Source organism: Pelodiscus sinensis, chromosome 6, assembly GCF_049634645.1.
Source record: "Pelodiscus sinensis isolate JC-2024 chromosome 6, ASM4963464v1, whole genome shotgun sequence".
NCBI lineage: Eukaryota > Metazoa > Chordata > Testudines > Trionychidae > Pelodiscus > Pelodiscus sinensis.
In genome coordinates this window covers 80,486,727-80,508,823 of record NC_134716.1, presented here as the reverse complement: position 1 = coordinate 80,508,823, position 22,097 = coordinate 80,486,727, and the positions used below count along the sequence as shown (strand labels likewise).

The following is a 22,097-nucleotide window of genomic DNA, read 5'->3' as shown; positions in this document are numbered from 1 at the left end:
CATTTGCATAAGCGGGGCTCCGCCATTTTTAAATCCCCGCTCGTTCGAACCCCGTGCCGCGCGGCTACACGCGGCACGAACTAGGTAGTTCGAACTAGGCTTCCTAGTTCGAACTACCGTTACTCCTCGTTCCACTAGGAAGCCTAGTTCGAACTACCTAGTTCGTGCCGCGTGTAGCCGCGCGGCACGGGGTTCGAACGAGCGGGGATTTAAAAATGGCGGAGCCCCGCTTATGCAAATGAAGCCCAGGAAATTCAAATCCCGGGCTTCATTTGCAAGTGCGGTATGCCTACATTACCCTCCTAGTTCGAACTTGGAGGGTAGTGTAGACATACCCAGAATGATTAAAGGTCTCGAGAACATGACCTATGATGGAAGACTGAAAGAATTGGGCTTGTTTAGTTTGGAAAGGAGAAGACTGAGATGAGACATGATAGCGGTTTTCAGGTATCTAAAAGGGTCTCATAAGGAAGAGGGAGAAAAATTGTTCTCCTTGGCCTCTGAAGATAGGACAAGAAGCAATGGGCTTAAACTGCAGCAAGGGAGGTTTAGGTCGGACATTCGAAAAACTTCCTAACTGTCAGGATGGTTACAGACTAGAAAAAGCTGCCTAGGGAGGTTGTGGAATCTCCATCTCTGAAGATAAAATTTAAGAGGCTAGATAGACTTCTGTCAGAGATGGTCTAGACGGTGCTGGATGTGCTATGAGGGAAGGGGACTGGACTTGATGACCTCTCGAGGTCCCTTCCAGTTCTAATGTTCTATGATTCTATCATTTTACCTGTGGCCAAGAGGGCAAACTGGGTAGACTCTACGACGAGAAAAGAGGTGTCCCAACTACTACTCAGACTGTTTTCTCTGAGTGTTTTTTGAACATTTTGTCAGGAAGGATAAGGAGACAGGTAAGACTGTGAGATAGGGGAAAGCATGAATTTTTCAATAGTGAAAAATAAGTGATTAACCAGGACATTGCCATTGTTAAACTACGTGTGGTTTGAAGGACAAAAGGGATGGTGCTCTTGTTACTCTTGCATGGAATCCCATTGACTTCAATGGATCTCTCTGCAAGGAAAATATGTGTGACTGTTTATGTAATCATGCTCTGAGTAATAAAAAACAATATTGTACAACAACTGTACATTTATATATTTTACTATACAACACAGAACTTTTATTTTGGAAGCAACTGACTAGAACAATCAGAAAACTACATGGAGTTTAGCAAGAAGATTGAATTTATAGTTCCAGACACAACTGAACAAAAGTAAACTATTTTCAAAATGAACTGAAATGTATAATATGGTTGGATCATCAGCCTTGCTAAAACACCAGTGTGTTGCTGGAAGAGGGCTGTGACATTAAAGTTGCTCTAAATTAACCAAAGAGGATTCTTTGTATCCTATCATTAAGCCAATCTCTCTTGACCCATTCCTAATATAAAGTGTGTGTCAGGTGCAGCTATGTGTGGGAGAGGATATTCTAGAAGTGGAAGGGGGCAGACATGGAGCATATGTTCAGCTGATCCCCGGTTGGGAGAATGACTCCTATGAGATAGTTCTAGCTGGTGTAGGTTAGAGTGATCAACTGCTGTGTCTGTTCCAACTTCCAGGTTGGTTTGGCCCCTGCTAACCCAGAATCAGGGAGACGGGAGTTGATGCATTGTATTATCTGAAAGGCTGTATTGATCTGTCTCTTCGCAAAACAATATACACTTTATATCCTTTACACAGAAGCTTGTAAGCTGTTTGCTTCTTAAATGTATATTGTCTGTCTTGTTTTGAAATTCAAAGAGGATGTGAGTTACACTGACTTTGAATTTCCTAGCTTGTTTTTAAGTTTCATTACCTGAGTGCTATTTAACTTTAGCTTTTTATAGACAATAGTAATGGAGGAAAAAATATTAAACTTCTTTTCACTCATTCTACTTCCTGTAATATTGCTCTATCAGAGCATTAGGTCAGCTCTGCGACAGCACAACAGAGCTAAAAATAGAGTATCCATGTTAATACAGCTAATACAGAGAATAGACAAGTGCCACTAGATGGCATGATATGCTTATATTATTTTGCTTCCTTTCTTGCTTCTTCTTCTTTAATATAAAAACAGTATGTAAAATCTGTTATTTAAACTTGCTGTCAACACATTTTGACACTTCAGAGATGACCAAGGTCAGTCAATCATTCAGATATTGACAAACACGGATCTTTTCCGTTCTCAGGTGGGAGGCTGTGAAGTTACTTGTGAAGATATCAAGAGCTGTTGTTGTAACTTTTTGATCTATTTGCTAAGTGTTTTAAAAACCAATTATCATAATTCCTGCCAACTCCTGGGCATTTTGTTAATGATACCTGCAAGCGGTATATTTATTCTGTGAACTCTCTTTGATCACTTCTCTGAACAACTTGGCTCAGATCCTGGGTTGACAATTGAAACATATTTGTGACCATATTCAAGACTTCTATAACCCTTCTTATGGCTGTAAATCCTTCAATCAGAACTGCAAGCAGATGACCTGCTATCACTCAAAGAAACAAGGTGGGTGATGTAATATCTTTTATTGGACCAATTTCTGTTCCTGAGAGACACAAGCATTTGAGCTTACACAGAGTTCTTCTTCAGGTCTGGAAAACTAACTCAAAATGTCACTACTAATTACAAGATTTGAAGAGATTGTTTGGTATAAGTTGTTAACACATATTTCAAGGGGCCATTCAATGTAAAATATATGCTTGAAAGCTTGACTCTCACCAGCAGAAGTTGGTCCTATAAAAGATAATACCTTACCCACTTTGTCTCACTAATATTCTAGGACTAACACAGCTACCATACCACTGTATACGGTTAGTACTCATGTATGAAGAACAAAAGCACCAAGTAAAGTTTGCCTATTGGGAGGATAGTGAAGATAACCTTTCAGACACACCTTGCACTCCCTTCTTATAGCCCTCAGTGAGAAAGGAGACTGAAGATCTTCCTCCATATTCTCCAGGTTTTCGCCCGTCTTTCACAGGAGACAAGCTCCACATCCTCACCTGCACCACACTCTCCAGCCTAGGACACTTGATTTATTCATTTTCCAGCAGGAGAGCACACATGTGAACCAAAAAAACTTCTCAGTACTTGGATAAATGCAGAAAGTCTGACTCTCTACTGTGGCAAAAATTAGGGAGTTCATCTCAAGAGCTATATTTACTCTTATAGGCTACATGGCAATAGCAGCCAAGGTAGGGAGAAAAATAACTTTAGATCTTAGCGGAAAGGAGCTAACTAGGTCGTTTATATGAGCTCTCCATTCCTGGACTGAAATTGTAAGTTTGGCTTTTCATAGCAGCTTATATTGTAGTGCTAACATCCAAAGCATCAGGGGTATAATTTTTCCTAGATCAAATCTTAAGGGAAAGCAGAAAATGCACTGATACCTTGACTTGTTGTTAAGCACCAAAGGCAAGAATTTCAAAGATATCCAAACATGTTTAAACATCTAAACACACTTGTTGAGATTTTCAAATGCACCAAGGTATCTAACTCCCATTGACATCAAACCCCTGAATAGTTTTGAAAATCTGACCCTCTGGCTCCACTTTGCATAGAGCTATACAAGAAAAACAACTCCACCCTTAAACTAAAATATCAGTACAATAGGAGTTTATTATAAAATATTAAAAAAATTTCAAGCTTTGACCATAAAATACCACAAATTCTTATCTCTGATGCTGTGAAGTGAGTGGTTCTGTATTAAATAGAATCCTTGCTATTAGTCAAAGAGGTCACTTTCTTTCCTCCTATTTTTGTTTAAAATAACTATATTTTAAATAATGTACACATTATGCTTAATATAATTTAGAATTGCCCTTTTTTACACAGCTACAAATAATGCAAATAAAGCTTTTCTACACCCTAAAATATTTGTAATATTAGTTTTTCTGAATACCTGAAAAAAACCTGGTGGTACAGGACCCACTGGCATGCCATCTCCTGGGGGAATGTTTCCTAACACTGGACTGGGAGCTGCTGCAGCACTCTGAAAAAATACAAAAGAAAAATAAACCTTTGTCACTGCATGGTAGGCATAAAACCAAAAACTACTGTGACCAAATTACAGTTTAGCAGAAAGTAAACTCTCTGGATATGATATAATTTTTATTGTTCACTCTAAACTGTAATTCAACAACAGTCTCATTTTATACACATGAAATGGTTAATTTAAGTTCACAAATGTATATTATTTGAGGAGAGGACTGACAGAAGCATTCATCCATTAAATATATATAATGACTCTGTATGTATTTAATATTTGTATTTAATATAATTATAAATGTAAACATTTATCTCGCAAACACACATAAAAAAGGTAACATATTCAAAATTTTCAACCACTTTAAGGGTAACTTCAGCAAACTTAATATTCTTTTAAAATCATACCGAGCTTCAAAACAATGGATGCTCATGATTTTACCAGTTCTACAAACAACTGCCCTGATAAATGAGAATTATTCTGGTTACGTTTTTAGAAAGGATAAAAAAAGGGAGGGAGATATTTCTAGAAAGTGAATTAGAGGATGAATTTAACTACCTTTGCAAATCGACAAATGGAATAAGCAAATAAGGAATGTAGCTCCCAGCAAGTTACAGGCAGGAGATCATCACAAAAATGGAAGGCAAACTGTTATTGTTGTCATGTATTAGAACTTCAATTGCTTTTAATTTCTAGCAGCTTTCTTTCCTGTAGTATATTCTGTGAGGGTATGGGGCTGAATCACCTTGAAAGACTGTTGTGAAAGCACTGTTAGGAGTACAGAATGCATGAAGAGCCACTTGCAGCACCTTATGATCTGCCAATATATGCTTGGTTGAATACAAATTTATGATTATTATCTTACCTGGCCAATGGATGTCATTTTATATTTAATAACCAATTAAGAATATGTGTATATTATATTTTCCGGTCCATTTAAGGAAATGTATAGTGCAATGTTGGGAACATTAGAAAACTGAATTTGATTGGTTTGGCATGTAGATATGCTGACATTTTTAGACTGACCAAAAATAAATATTCAGTTAGTTACATCAGTTTTGCAACCACTCTCTAGAATAAGATCTGCAAGTACAATAACCAGAATGATATTTACTAACTAAATTGTATGTTACTTTCCAACAAGGGACCAAAGAGTCTAAACAAGTTCATGCTATAAGAACACTATAGTCAGAATAGCTTCCAAGCTTTGATCTTGATTGTGCCGTTGATGTTTGTCCAGATGTTGTCCAATGAAGTATTTGAGTAAGTTCACAGGTCCTTATTCTGGACTCTGTAATATGTTCGGCAAGATTAGTGTTACAAAACACAAAGCATTTTATGCAGGACTGCCAAAAAGTGATGGTGCTATGAGGGAGCAATACTGTATCAGACTAAAGTGGATAAAGAGGGGTTACTAGAAACTTGTTTGAGAATTGCATCTGTGCATTAATGGGATTTGGTACCTCTAGCCTTAAGCTGTAGAACTGCTTAGAAAATTTGCATCCACTAGGAGGAGGGGAGTAGTAATTATCTGCTAGAATGTTTTCATGAGCCCTGTCTATATAACACAGCATACCCCTCTGCTCATCTCTGTTCCTTTTCCCCAGCCTACAACGTCCTGAAATACAACAAAATCCCAAGGTAGAGGAAAGATGGCTGGGTAGTGTAAATACTCAGAAACAACTCTTAGAACATAAGAACGGCCATACTGGGTCAGATCACAGGTCTACCTAGGTCAGGATCCTGTCTGCCGATAGTGGCCAATGCCAGATGTCCCAGAGGGAGTGAACACAACAAGTAATCATAATATGGTCCCTCTCCTGTCATCCAGTGCCAGACAAACATTGGCTAGGGACATCATTCCTGTCCACCTTGGCTAATAGCCATTGATGGACCTAACTTCCATGAATTTATCTAGTTCTTTTTTGAACCCTGTTAAAGCCATAGTCTTCACAACAGCCTCTGGAAAGGGTGAAGAGCAATAGTGGAGTCCTCCCTTAGAGGATGGTAGGCAAGGAACAGTTCTAAGCAAAAAAAATGGACTATAGTACTGTCTTGCCACACTAAGCATTGCATTGCAATTCTATGTCTAATAAATAGTATTCAGTGAAATTATAAACAGAATGCCACGTGGCTGCCTTGAAAATCTTTAAAATTGGAACCAGGCTCAAATAAGAAGCTACGAAGCTAAACTAGTGAAGGAGGAGATGGCTTGGTCTCAGGATAGACACTGGTAGCTGATAGCTTTTGGCAGAAGGCAGTGTTCCACCCCTGCTCCCAACCCTCCTACATGGTTCTGGAGAACTGTTATGATGTTCTGGATATGGAAGATAAAGAATCACCCCCCAAAAGCAGAAGAGGAGAAGTCTTGTACGCCAAACGCTGGGAGGTCTGCAGCCACCACTGTGAGGAGGAAACTCAGAGTTGTGGTGATTGGAGACTCTCTTCTGAGGAGGACGGAGGCACCCATCTGTCACGCTGATATGTCATCTCAGGAGGTATGTTGCCTGCTAGGAGCCCGTATCCGAGATGGTAAGGAGGCACTGTCGAGGATTATCCAGCACTCTGACTATTACCCCGTGTTACTCATCCATGTGTGCAAAAATTATATGGCAAGGTGTGACCAAGAGCAGATCTAGAGTGACTACAGGGCTTTGGAGAAACAGTTTGGAGTGCAGGTGGTATTCTCTTCAGTCTTTCTGTCAAAGGTAGGGGCCCAGGCAGAGACAGGTGAATGCCTGGCTGCAAAGATGGTGTCACCAGGAGGACTTTGGCTTCTTTGACCATGGAATGCTGTTCCAAGAAGAAGGACTGATAAGCAAGAACGGGGTTCACCTTTCGAAGAAGGAGAAGAGAATATTTGGATTCAGACTGGCTAACCTCGTGAGGAGGGCTTTAAACTAGGTCCGATGGGGGTAGGTGAACAAAGCCCACAGGTAAGTGAAAAACATGGAGACCTGGGAGATGGCTCAGAAATGGGAGGGAGCACGGGCTATAATAGCAGAGATAAAGGAGGGACAAGGCAGAACTGGGGGTCAAAATCAAATCAGTATCTTAGATGCCTGGACACAAATGCAAGAAGTATCGGGAATAAGCAGGAAGAACTTGAAGTACTAATAAATAAACACAACTATGACATACTTGGTATCACAGAGACTTGGTGGGATAATACACGATTGGAATATTGGCATAGAAGGATACAGCTTTCTCAGGAAGGTCAGACAGGGAAAAAAGGGAGGAGGTGTTGCCTTGTATATTAAGGTGGAGATGGACATAGGAGATAGACTTGTTGAGATTTTCTGTGTTAGGTTAAAAGCAGTAAAAACAAGAATGATGTCATGATAGGGGGTCTGCTATGCACCAACTACCTAGACAGAAAAGTTGGATGAGACTTTTTTTAAACAAATAACAAAATCATCCAAAGCACAGACTTTGGTGGTGATGGGGGGATTTCAACTACCCAGACATCTGTTAGGAAACTAACACAGCAGGGCACAGATTATCCAATAAGTTCTTGGACTTTGTTGGAGACAATTTTTTATTTCAGAAGTTTTAGAAAGCTACTAGGACAAAAACTGTTCTATATTTGATTTTTAACAAATAGGGAGGAACTAGTAGAAAATTTGAAAGTGGAAGGCATCTTGGGTGAACGTGATCATGGATACACAGAGTTCATGATTCTAAGGAATGGTAGAAGGGAGAACAGCAAAATCGAGAAAATGGATTTTAGTAAACTCTAGGGTTGCCAGATGGTTTCAGGAAAAAATACCGAACAAAAAAAACACACACAAAACCCCAAACCCACAACACAAAAAACTATGTGGCCCCTTTAAGAAACGTGTGGTGAGGCTTTTTGGCCCTAACAGGCTGCCGGTGGCTGCCTGCCATCTTGCCTCCCTGCGCGGGGCCAGACAGCTCCCCTGTGAAACTCAGTATGCACTAGAGTTGCCAGGCTGCCTCCATATTGAGCCGGACAGTCTGGGATTTTCGCCTCCTGGCCGGGAAAAAATCAGAAAGTACCAGACATTTTAGGTGTCCAGTATTTTCTGAATTTTTTTACCGGACAGGAGGTGAAAATACCAAACTCTCCAGTTCAATACTGGACACCTGGCAACCCTAGTAAACTCAGAGAGCTGGTAGGTAAGTTTCCATGAGAAGCAAGACTAAGAGGAAAAACAACTGAAGAGAGTTGGCAGATTTTTAAAGGGACAGTATTAAGGGCCCAAAAGCAAACTATTCCACTGTGTAGGAGAGATAGAAAGTATGGCAGGAGACCACCTAGGATCAACCAGGAGATCTTATATGATTTAAAAATCAAAAAGGAGTCACAAAAAAAGTGGAAACTAGATCAAATTACAAAGGATGAATATAAGCAAACAACACGAGTATGCAAGGGCAAGATTAGAAAGGCAAAGGCACAAAATGAGCTAAATCTAGCTAGAGACAAAGGGTAACAAGAAGATGTTCTACAAGTATATTAGAAGCAAGAGGAAGACCAAGGACAGGGTAGGCCCACTGCTCAATGAAGAGGGAGAAATAATAACAAGAAACTTGGAAATGGCAGAAGTGCTTAATGATTTATTTGTTTCAGTTTTCATCAAGAAGATGGATGGTGACAGGATACCTAACATAGTGAATGCTGGTGGAAATGGGGTAGGTTTAGAATTTAAAATTTTAAAAAAAAGAGTAAGTTAATAATGACTTAGAAAAGTGAGATGTCTGCAAGTCACCAGGGCCTGATGAAATGCATCCTAGAAAACTAAAGGAGCCGATAGAGGAGGTATCAGAGCATTTAGCTATCATCTTTGAGGAATTGTGGAAGTTGGGAGAGATTGCAAAAGACTGGAAAAGGACAAATATGGTACACATCTATAAAAAGGGAAATAAGAATAACCCAGGAAACTACAGACCAGTCAGTTTAACTTCTGTGCCAGGAAAGATAATAGAGTAAGTAAATAAGGAACCTCCCTTGTTGCAATTTAAGCCCATTGCTTCTTGTCCTATCATCAGAGGCCAATGAGAACAATTTTTCTCCCTTCTCCTTGTAACACCCTTTTAGATACTTGAAAACCGCTATCATGTCTCATCTCAGTCTTCTCTTTTGTAAATGAAACAAACCCAATTCTTTCACCCAACCTCCATGAATTTATCTAACTTCTCTTTAAACTCTGTTATAGATCTAGCCTTCACAGCCTCCTGTGGCAAGGAGTTCCATAGGTTGACTATGCACTGTGTAAAGAAGAACTTTCGCTTATTAGTTTTAAGCCTGCTACCCATTAATTTCATTTGGAGTCCTCTAGTCCTTCTGTTATGGGAACTAATGAAGAACTTTTGTTTATTCACCCTCTCCACACCACTCATGATTTTATATATCTCTATCATATCCCCCCTCAGTCTCCTCTTTTCTAAGCTGAAAAGTCCCAGTCTCTTTAGCCTCTCTTCATATGGGACCTGTTCCAAACCCCTAATCATTTTAATTGCCCTTTTCTGAACCCTTTCCAAGGCCAAAATATCTTTTTTGAGGTAAGGAGACCACATCTGTACACAGTACTGAAGATATGGCGTACTAATAAAAGAAAGTTCTTCTTCACATAGCGTGTAGTCAACCTGTGGAACTCCTTGCCAGAGGAGGCTGTGAAGGCTAGGACTATAATAGAGTTTAAAGAGGAGCTAGATAATTTCATGGAGGTTAGGTCCATAAAAGACTATTAGCCAGGGAATAAAATGGTGTCCTTGGCCTCTGTTTGTCAGAGGCTGGAGAGGGATGTCAGGAGACAAATCGCTTGATCATTGTCTTCGGTCCACCCTCTCTGGGGCACCTGGTGCTGGCCACTGTCGGCAGACAGGATACTGGGCTAGATGGACCTTTGGTCTGACCCACTACGGCCGTTCTTATGTTCTTATGTTATAGTTTTTATACTTTCCCTCCTCCTTCTTCCCCTGGCTTCCCCCTTCCAGTTCTCTCCTCCCAGGTTTCCCCCTCCCCTCTCCCACCTCTTTTTCCCAGTCTCCCCAGAGGTTAATTCCCCCCCACCCCAGGTTTTTTAAATAAAGAGAGTTTCTATTTTTGAACACACGTGTCATTTATTTTTTACATCAGGAAGGGGGGCTAGGGAGGGGTAAGTGGAAGGAGGTGAGGGAAGAATGGGGCACGAGCCCCCAATGGGGAGGATTGGGGTGACTCTGCGGGCTCCTCAGGTGGAAGCTCTCCTGCAGGGCCTCCTGTATCCTGACAGCCCCCCGATGGACCCCCCCCGGATGGCAGCCTGCGGCAAGTGCAACCGGGATGATGGCCAAGTGCTGTGATGTGCCGAGTGTGGGCACTCAGGGCACTCCAATTCAGGACTGCTTTGCTGTCCCTCACTGAGTAAGACAAGCAAGCGGGGAACCCTGAGAACTGTCTGTCCGGGATGGGGGTCGGGTCCCTTTAAACACAGCCCTCGGCTAGCCTGAGGCAGCAGCTCCACACTCTAAGTCCTAACCTGATGCCCTGCCAGCACTGGTTCCGGCCAACCTTAACTTTGGACATGCTATTTCGAATTAGCAAAACGCTAATTCGAATTAGTTTTTAGATCTAGATGCACTAATTTGAATTAGCTTATTTCTAATTAACTAATTCGAATTAAGTCAGTTCGAATTAGTGCTGTAGTGTAGACATACCCAGAGACAGTAGCAGTACTATTTGAACTCTAATGATAGAGAAAGCTCATGGCAGTCAATAGACTACATTCCTACATTTAGTTTAGTGAAACATCTCTGGGTTTGAATGAAGAATTATCCCCTATTGTTGAAAAAGGAGGTCCAGGCACAGAGAAAGATAAATTGATTGTTCTCTGGTCAGCTGGAGAAAATCCGTCATTCTATTAACATTACAAAGGCTACTTCGTTTTTATAAATATGTTTGCTTTGTCCTCTCGGATTTTCTTATACTTTGGGTATCAAAGGAATTGGAGGGATAGCATGTTGATTGCTTTAGAGTTAGAACTTTAAGAGAAGAGAATTTTTCATTGCTTTGGTAGATGTGGGCACAGCTAGGAAGGAGGTATGTAAGTCTACAAGGTGTGTCTACACAGCAAAGTTATTTCAGAATACAGTTGTTATTCCAAAATAACTATGAGAGCATCTATGCAGCAATTCCATTATTTTGAAATAATTTTGAAATAACAGATGGCGTATTCTGACTTCTGTAAACCTCATTCTACGAAGAATAACACCTATTCCGAATTAGTTATTTCAGAATAGGGGCTTTGTAGACGCTCCACTGCTGCTATTTCAAAATAGCGCCTCACCAGGGCCATTCTATTCCTCCTGAGGTTCTAAATCAAGATAGCACATCTACATTACGAAAACCTGCCTTGGATTAATTTTGAGGCTTCCATGCAGTGTAGATGTGCTATTTTGAAATAAACTATTTCAGAATAAATATTCCAAACTAACTTATTCTGAAATAACTGTGCAGTGTATACGTAGCCTTAGTGTGCATATTGATTCAGGTGGTTTCTGAATCTTACCGTGATGAAAATGGGGTGGTGGCAAAAAGGGACTTCCTTTGGAGTAGTGATAAGGGAAGGAAAAGATACATAATCTTGTGTAACATTTTGTACTAGGTAGTAAGGCAGAGATGAGATATTTGGTCTCACTTCTGTAGTTGCAGGAGTGCAGACTGTTGGCTGGGGGAACCAGCTCTTTATTTCATGCACTTTAAAGAACATTTAATTAATTAAATTAACTAACTGAATTAAGTTAATTAACTTTATTAACGTTATAGTTGTCCATGATTTGATTACGTACCATAACATTTCTGGGTGCAGTTTGGGACCTGGTTACTCAAGGGACTGCCTCTTACTCTGTCAGTATCTCAGTTTAAAAGAAGAGGTCTTCACTTCAGAACTCACCCATCAAATCTGTCAGAGCCCCATTTGTTATGTTTACAGACATACTCTACAGAGGTTATCTTTTCTCCAATGTTTTTGGGATGAGAAGGAATTAGTAGGCCAGGGGATAAAGAAGCTGTAAAATCTGGGTTACCTTGCGGGCCACTTTGGCCATTGTTTGCTTATGGTGCTTATTAAGCATATTACTGATCTGTAATTGTAGTTGTTTAAATTATCGTAAAGAATCTAAAGCCATTGTTAGGTCCTGAAAAAATCTAAATAACTACAATGAAAACTGCATAATGTACATGAAAGAAGATATAATTTAAAGAAGAGAGCAGTGAAAGCACAGCAATGGAAATAAAACAGATTTTCATTGTCTTTGGCGTAATGTTTTTTAGTCTAAGAAAGTATGAAGAAATATCTACAAAACTTACAATAAGCAGATCAATAAAAACCCACAAAATGGGTTGCATCGAAACATTTTGATTTAACCTATTTCTAATGAATTATTCAGAGATCCTTTATATAGTACCACTGCAAACCATAGCTTCTCTTTATATACAAGTTGTATATCATTCATATTTCCATTTGTTAGACATTTCAAATATTTGCAATTTGCTTTCCAAGCTTTTCCATAAGATGATGAAATAGGAGAATTTAAATTGTTTAATGTCTTCATACAAGAGTTCTCTTTAAAAACAGAAAACTTAGTTTTGGTTTTATGTCAAGTTACTGAGTTTATGGTGTCTCTTTACACTTCCTAATTAAAACAGATTAAAAAATGTCAGTTGAATAAAAACTAGCCAGAACACTTATTTTAATCTGGCTAGTCTACTCAGGCATCCTAAATAACATAAAAATAGGTGAAAAATATGTAAAGATTAAAACTAGTGTCTATTATCAGTAGCTATTGATGGTCATTGTTTACACTAAGTTTCATTAATAATAATTGAATATGTTGTTGCTTTATATACTTTATAATTTAACGGACTACTTCACTAAATTTACTGTGTGCAAATATTTGAACCATGCTTACTTAACCATATATTGCATGCTCTTCATTTTTTGTGGATATTACAATAAGTGGTGCACTACGGCTATAATAAAATTCTCTGACTGTGATGCAAAATATTTATATACAGAAAATAACTTGTTTTGAATTAAATCATAACAATCCTCATGGTTTATTCATTAATTTCAGCATTCAATTTTAGATTTTCTTGTTTACAACATTACATTTATGATATTTATTATACTGAAAGTAAGGCAATGAAACCTGTTTTTAAAAGTATTAGTCTGCTAGAGTATCATGAGTTTTAAGTAACAAGGATATTTTTTCAGAGAAGAATCTTGATTGGTTTAATTTTGGTCTAAATAGAATTATGGTACAAGAAATTACAGCAACAATAGCACCATAAATAGTATTTTTTTTACCTTATGTAAAGTCTCAGAAAATATATTTAAAACCTTATTTAAAACATCTGCTCAGTGAACAAGCCTGATACCTAGAAGTAATGATCTGTATGAGTAATGTGGGAGTTTTAGATTTAATTCTGTGCTCTAGTCTCTCATTCATAAAATTTACAAAGACTAGAAATATCACCGAGGCATTGATAAGGCTACAATTTTGTCACACATATTTTCAGTTAAAGTCACAGACAGGTCATGGGCAATAAAGAAAAATTCATGGAAACCCATGACCTACCCATAATTTTTACTAAAAAATATGTGTGACAAAATGACGAGCTGCATCTAAAGCATCAGACCAATTTCATTTGGTGCAAAGTAGGGCTGTGGAAAAATATTATGTAATCATTAAATTAAAGACTTTATCTTAATGTGTATACACAAGGGTGTCTGATTAATATTTTACAATAGACCCCCAGAAATTCCATCAAGTGATTGGTATGATATTTATATCCACATGGGTGCTCAGCATGTTTGGAATCTTCAGATTCATCACCTGAGCTAATGGAGTAACTGAGCCATAGTAAGCGGTCATCATCTATGCAGCCCAGGACTAGAGGGGAATGAGAAACATGCTTTGCCAGTGGGTTTTAGTGGAATATTTGCTGACAAAAGAAGAACTGTATAAATTAAGAATCATATGTTCCACACTAGACTCTGGAAAGGAGTGTGCTATGTTGCTCACAGATCCTTTTGCTCCATTCTCTCCAACCTGTCCTTGTCTCTTCCTCCCACTTCCTTCTTCATTCAGTTCCATTCTTGGGGCCTTGCTAATCCTAATTTCCTTTCCTCATTTCCTTCTTGGCTACCAGATCCAACTTCCTGGTCCAACCACTCCTACCTTCCCCATCTGCCACCTCCCCTAACCAAATAGTTCAGAGCTTTTCCTTTCCTTAGTCCCAGTTGCTTTGCATAACCAGTTCCATATTCCCATCTCACCATAGCTCCCAGTCCTAGTGTCTCTCCCGCAACAAAATTCTCATTATATCACTCCTCACATCCAACTACTGCTTTACCTCTCCCTGGTCCAGCTCTTGTCACCTCTGCATTCAAATTAGACACCATTCTCATGCACGTGTCTGAGCACCAGCAAGGGTAGGACACAGAGTACAGGAGATAAAGTTCCTGCTCTCAGTTCTGATGCCCAGACTGGAACTGGAAAAGGCAGCACCAGTAATTACAAAGCATGTTCTGTACTATAGAGCTCTTCATTGAAACATATTAATTTCCTCTGTTGAAATGGATGGTCTCACGCTGCTCACATGTAGGGGCTGTAAGGGGATGCAACATACTCTGCGTGGATAGGCTCTTTAGGAATTTTAACTGCTAATCTTTAAAAAGTCTCTAGTGTTCATGTGCGAAAGGCAATGTTTCAAAGACATAATTTTAATGCATTTGAGTGGATTTTCACAGGAACAGCTAACAGCATATCCCCGAAGCACAGGGCATCCTGCCAAATTTCAAGTCCTTGTTCCAAAGCATAGCGGCACTAGAGCTTCTCAAGGTCACCAGAATTTAACATTGCAAAACAATGTTTTTTTCCCTAACCTCATTCTCAAAATCAATAAATTATTATGGCTGAAATTTGCTTCCCAACCTCAAAAATTCAGTCTGTCCCATGCAGCTAGCATTGAATACAGGATCTTAAAATGGGCAGAGGTGAGTAACCAAAAAATAGGAGATGGTGATGCCACCAGCATTTCTTGCAACACAAACACATGCATATGTGCATGCATGCTCACACACACACACACACACAAAATTATACCCCAAGCTCTGATGCAAAGCCTGCTGAATTCAAAAGAAATTATCTAATTTAATTATTAGGACCCTACATCAGGTCCTTATATTTATTCTATTAGGGTATGTCTACACTACCCTCCTAATTCGAAATAGGAGGGTAATGTAGGCATACCGCAATTGCAAATGAAGCCCGGGATTTGAATTTCCCGGGCTTCATTTGCATAAGCGGGGAGCCGCCATTTTTAAATCCCCGCTCGTTCGAATCCCGTGCCGCGCGGCTACATGGGGCACGAACTAGGTAGTTCGAACTAGGTTTCCTAGTTCGAACTACCGTTACTCCTCATTCCACGAGGAGTAACGGTAGTTCGAACTACCTAGTTCGTGCCGCGTGTAGCCGCGTGGCACGGGGTTCGAACGAGCGGGGATTTAAAAATGGCGGAGCCCCGCTTATGCAAATGAAGCCCGGGAAATTCAAATCCCGGGCTTCATTTGCAATTGCGGGATGCCTACATTACCCTCCTATTTCAAATTAGGAGGGTAGTGTAGACATACCCTTGGACACTAAAAATAGCAAAATTATTGAAAAATTTAATGTTCGGAATGAGTGAAAAAGAGCATAAAAATAGTAACAATGAATAAATAATAATAATGTAATAAATATATTAAACTTCAAACAAAAAAGGACTTCGAAGAAATGGTTTTGGATTTTTCTTCCAACAGTCATGTAACTTAATGCACAATTGAGCAAACTGCAGGTGACACCTCTTTCTGCCCTTTTATTTACATCTCTTCTGTGACAAAGAATAAAATCTGGGAAATAGCTTTATCCAGGTATGGAAAACAAAAATTTCTTTTGCTTTTAACAACTCTAAAGGTAAAGAACTAGAGGTTAAAAGATTATAATTGGCATGGAAATAGCCCTCAGTGAAAGAAGTATTAATTTCAGATAAACTGACTTTAATATGAATATTTTTATTTTTTACTATTAACGTTTTTGAAATCTTGCCTAAAATCTCATGACCCAGTCTCTTAAAAAATTCTTCTTCAGAGAGAGAAAGGAAATTTAACTGCTGTTAATTCATGCAATTAAATTAAAAAATTAATCACAATTAATCACACTGATAAGCAATAAAACACTAATTGAATTTTATTAAAGATTTTTTGATTATTTTTCTACATTTTCAAATATATTGATTTCTATTGCAATACAGAACACAAGTGTACAATGCTCTCTTTATAATATTTTTTTATTCCAAATATTACCACAGTAAAAATGATAAAACAAAAGAAATACAGGTTGGATCTCTGTGGTCCAGCACCCTCAGAATCTGAATGGTACTGAACAAGGGAATTTGCTGGACCAGGGGACGTCCCCCACCACCAGCTTCCCAATCCCCTGTAGGCTCCGCTTCCTGCCCCAGCTGGCCTTTGTGCCATCAGCCGGCCCTTCAGTCCTGGGGCTCCCAGCCCTAGACTCTGCCCCGGGACTCCCAGCTGCATTGCTGGACCCTCTTGCTGCCAGAGCTCCCTGTCGTGAGGTTCCTAGTTGTGCCGCTGGTGCTCCCTACTGCAGGGCTCCCTATACCGCCAGAGGCCCCTGACACAAGCTCCCTATGCCTTCAAAGTCTGCTGCTGCAGGGCTCCTGGGCCACCAATGGCCTCCCGACTCCCGGGTTCTCTGGTCCAGGAACATTCATGGTCTTGTTGTTGGACCAGAGACTCCCAATTTAAGGAGGCACAACCTGTAGTATTTTTCAGTTCACACATGTACTGCAATGCAATTGATTTATCCATAAAGCTTCACTTACAAATATATGTTATTTTGTTATATAACTGCACTCAAAAACAAATCGGTGTAAAAATTTAGGGTCTACAAGTTCACTCAGTTCTACTTCTTATTCAGCCAACTGCTAAAACAAACAAGTTGATTTACATTTATGTGTTACATTTATATTTGTGTACTCATTTACAATGTCACCTGAAGCTAAGAATAGGTGTTCACATGGCATTTTTGTAACTGGTGTTTCCAGGTATGCTAAACATCCTTCATGCATCACTCCAGAGGATATGCTTCCATGCTGATGATTCTTGTTAACAAAATTCATTAATTAAATGTGTGACTGAATTCCTTTCAGGAGAATTATGCATTTCCAATTCCTTTTTACCTGCATTCTGACATATATTTCATGTTATAGCTGTCTTGGATGATGACGCAGCATATGTTCATTTTAGGAACACTTTCACTGCAGATTTGACAATTTCTAAAAAGCTAGCTACAGCACTCCGATGCAAATTGTAAGAATCTGAAGAACCATCCAAAATCTGAGGGGGATGAGGTGTGGAGCATGCTTTCAGAAGTCTTAAAAGAGTAACATTTCAATGCAGAAACTACAGAACCTGCTCCTCAAAAAAAGAAAGTCAACCTTCTGTTGGTGGCATCCGACTCAGATTATGAAAAAGAACATACATCAGTGTGCTCCACTTTGAACCATTATCGAGCAGAACTAGTCATCAGTATGGACACGTGTATTCTGGAATGGTGATTGAAGCATGAAGGAACATCTACATTTTTAACACATCTGACATGTAAATACCTCGTAATGCTGGCTACAACACTGCTGTGTGAACATCTGTTCTCACTTTCAGGTGACACTGTAAACAAGAAGCAGGCAACATTATCTCCTGCAAGTGTAACCAAACTTGTTTGTCTGTGCAACTGGCTGAAAAAGAAGTTGGACTCAGAGGACTTGTACATTGGCTTAATTTTTGAATGCAGTTATTTTTTGTACATAATTCTACATGCATAAGATAAATTTTCATAATAAAGAGATTGCACTACAGTATTTGTAGCAAGTGAATTGAAAAATACTATTTCTCTTGTTTTTTACAGTGCAACTATTTGTAATACATATAAAGTGAGCACTGTACACTTTGTATTCTGTATTGTCATTGAAATCAATACATTTTAAAATGTAAAAACATCCAAAAAATTTAAATAATAGGTATTCTATTAACTTAACAGCATGATTAATTGCATATTCAATCCTGATTAATATTGTAATTGCACTATTAATCACAATTAATTTTAATTACTTGACAGTCCTACATATTACTTATGTTAGTTCAAAATAGAACAACATCTTTTTCTGATTTTTATTCTATTTCTAAATGAAATGTGAAGTGTTTGAAGAACCAAAGGAAATTTTCAGGTTTATCATTAAAATGAGCCTCAGTAATGGAAATATGAAGAGCAGGAGTTCCTGTTTCATTGAGTAGAAGCTTTTTAGGCTTCAAAGTGCAGTGAACTATAATAAACACATGACTTCTGGGTATTTTCTTTCTTAACCTTAGTTTCAAGAAATGGGCATGTAGAATTTAGTAATCTGGATTGGATATTGATTTTATCTGGACATTTTCATTCTCAATTAGACCAATTTATAGATATAATTGTATGAAAATAGGCTAAAAGTCTATTCTTCATTTTTCTTCTTCTATAGGCTAAAGAAAAAATAATTCACATCTTTGAAAAGTAATTCTCTACCAAGAAAGCTGCCAATGTGAATTTCTGTGGTTTTCATTAAAGATACTCTGGCCCAGAGGATAGTAAAACTTTATTAGTCCCATACCAACTCCACTTCCATCTGCTACCATGCAGGAGAGCATAACTGTACTGGGTGTCCAAATAGCAGAAGAAATCCCAACACCAGAGGGTCTTTATTACCGCTGTCAAGCATTACAAATATAAAAACAAGTTTTCATAGTGATTTCTAGCCCTTTGGAAGGACTAAGACCCTGTCAATACTCCCTTCTTCCTGACCCTCTGTAGGCCAGTTCAGAGAATTTACTCATCTGGATCAGTGGAAGAGAATCACAAAAACAAAAACCAACCCCCCCCCACCAAAACCCCCCACCATACCCAATCTTCAGCAGAGCTCACATTTGACACAGCTGTGGGATAAGAAAAGGTAATTCTCAATCACCTTTCTGTCTCCTGTGATCCTGTGATCGGGTGGCATCAAAATGACGAGGGTAGTGACATACACACATTCCCAATAATCTGTCTGGATTTTGACTTTGGGCAGGGAAAACACAGCTCTACAGGGCAATTACTCCCCTCAAGAACAAGTGGGTAAGGTGAAGGCAGAAAGGGCAGAGCCTCAGATGAACCCCAACCAAAACATTTGTTGGTGTAGCTGGGAGTGATTGGAGAACTCTGCTATGCCCAGAAAAGGGTGATAGGAAATACTTCCTTTCCAGGAAGAAGGGGAAACTATGAAAATCATAAATCCTTCTCAGGTTTCCTGTTGCTGTGGTGCAGCTCTTACAAAAGGGTATTAGCAACATTTCAATTCAACCTCGTGGAAAGGGCTCTGCAGGATCAAGCTATGTGGCTGTCTTCCACCCCATGACTTTAGTTACTTCCATAATGAAATTGCTGAGGATTGTTGATGTTGGTCACTTTATAATTTGTAATATGTATTGTATAGGATCTTTTTTTTTGGTTAAACTGTCATCACAAGCTCCCAAAACAGTACATTTACCAAAGAGGAACAGGAGCAGCAGGCAGTTTGGATTTCGTAAGTAGGTAGAAGTTGGGTTGCTTTAATAGCAGAGATTTACAAAAACAGAAAATTTTCCAGAACTTCTCTCCATATGCTGGTAGGTCATCTCTACTTGGATATAAGAAGCCATAGGGCTGTATTTTGTTGAACTATGTAGTCAACTAGTCTAAACAGTTACTGGAATTGGAAGATTTCAGAAACCTTGATATTAAGTAAATAACATCGAAGCAATCATTTCTCTGAAATGTAATGGTTACTTGGTAATTATTGGTTTGGGAAATAAAGTTCTATTTATATATTGCACATTATTTCAGTTGGCAGTCTAACAGCTGACTTTTTAGAATAACACAGAGACTTTATGAATGTAGAGTCTCATGCCCTTGGTTGAAATGAGTTTTAAATGGTTTTTTTGGATAAATGATATATAGTTCCCAATGGTAGGCACTTAAGACATCTTACACTATTAAGTTAGTACACCAAGTTATGGAAGATAAACTGACATTAGCTGATAATTCAGCTAATGTTTAAAACTATTTATTCAGATTAAAGATGACAAAGGTTAATGAAAATACATCAGTTTTATGTGAACATTCAATATATTGTAGTAAATCCAGAAAACCAGTTGCACTATTATATATGTAATATCATTTAACAATTCATCTACACAGTAATTTGATTAAAATATAATTCATTCTTAAGGCTCAAATACTAAAATGTTGATAACACTGGCACTAATCCTGGTGTTAAGCATCATTCTGAAACTGTAATAAAAATCACTCTTTTATTACAAAATTATTTACTAGGATTGCTAAATTAAATGAACCTAGATGCCTTAAGTCTTGTATAACAAGTATTATATAACAGTTGCCATGTCCACAATGTATAAATAGCAAAAATTATGGTATCCAGAGCTACCCTGAAATGTTCACTTTCATGTAACATTACTTTTGCATTTTAAGCTTTTTCTCGAGCGGGAGCATGAAAGTATTTGCACAAGAAGCACTGATTTTGTACATTACAAAGTCAGTGCTCTTGCGCAAATTCAAGTGGCCAGTGTAGACAGCTGGCAAGTTTTTGCGCAAAATTTTGCCAGTCTAGACGCACCCCATCAATGACCAGAAACCCATCATGCTAGGGGCTGAACAAACACACACAAAAAAGAAAGTCCTGCCACAGAGATCTTACAATCTAAGTATAAGCAAGAGATAACAGATATATAAACAGAGATGGAGGAGTGGAAGGCAACAATTAGACCATACTGATCAGTATTATAGACATTTCAGCATACCTGGAGCCTGAGCATTGTCAAATTTTTGCAGGTATCAAACCAAAGGAGTTTTAAGGATGGATCTGAAGACCACTGCAATAGGCTCTAAGTTTGGAATGTAGATGAAGAACAGCAACATAATACTGTAAGTAAGATGGAGACCTAATATCGATTTATGCCTTGTTTACCTCTATACTCAGAGGCACTTCACAGCTCTAAGTTTAAACAATACCTTCTGTTAGACCTGGGGTTCTCAAACTTCATTGCACCACAGCCCCTTTCTGACAACAAAAATTAGGAGCCTGTAACTTGAGCTCAGCCTCCCAGGGCAGAAGCCCTTGGGCTGTGGCTTTGGAAATGGGGTGGCGGGGCTCAGGCTAAGCCAGCCCTGACAACTCCATTACAATGGGGTTACAACCTACTTTGGGGGTCCCAACCTGCAGTTTGAGAACCCCTGGGTTAAACCATCAATACCTTTAAGATAACTGCACAAATAAAATATATATGAAAAACAAATGTATTTTCAAAATCAGGGCTGTTTAGTTTAATATCATTGTATGTGCTCAGATTAATGGAATTACACATAAATTAGTTATTTCCCATTACTGCATCCTGATCTTTCCTTTTTCCAATGTGAACATACTTTTTTTTTTTTTTTTTTTTTTTTGCGTTTGTGACACTATCCATACATTCAGCACAGCTTTGGGTGCTTGGTGACAAAATGCAAGGGTGTTTGTGGTGAAACATGCAACCTACCTACCAAATTTGTTATCTCTCGAGTGTTTATGCAATACAAGAAAAAGACTTCAAATTCACAAGTTATTACCAAGAGACAATAACAGTTGAACAGACAACAAAAGGCAGAAAGTATATTTTCATAAACATGTCCCTACATTTCATGGTTTATTTTTGATTAAAGGAAACATTTAGACTCAATTTCTCTGTCTTGTAAAAACAATGAAAAGGAACGATCTTCTCCATCTTTTTTTGAAAAATGTAGGAGGATCCAATACTTTTTTCTCATTCCTAATCAATGGTTCCAATCTCATTTATACAGCCCTGTAAATCCATGACTATCTGCTTTATATCTGCAGATACCTGCATCTGCAGATGTAGATGCAGATATCTGAGGCTCAACTTTGCAGATGCAGATGAGCTCTACTCAT

At 38.7% G+C, this 22,097-nt stretch overlaps 1 protein-coding gene across 3 annotated transcripts in view; it reads right to left on the bottom strand.

Annotated features, from left to right (window-relative positions):
• The window catches only part of SSBP2 (single stranded DNA binding protein 2), a 315,521-nt gene that overhangs the window by 78,331 nt on the left and 215,093 nt on the right, over positions 1–22,097 (bottom strand). For all 3 annotated transcript variants that reach the window (XM_075932203.1, XM_006124333.4, XM_075932205.1), the window contains one exon: positions 3,932–4,021. In XM_075932203.1, coding sequence (XP_075788318.1) covers positions 3,932–4,021 — 90 coding nt within the window. The remainder of the gene's footprint in view (positions 1–3,931; positions 4,022–22,097) is intronic.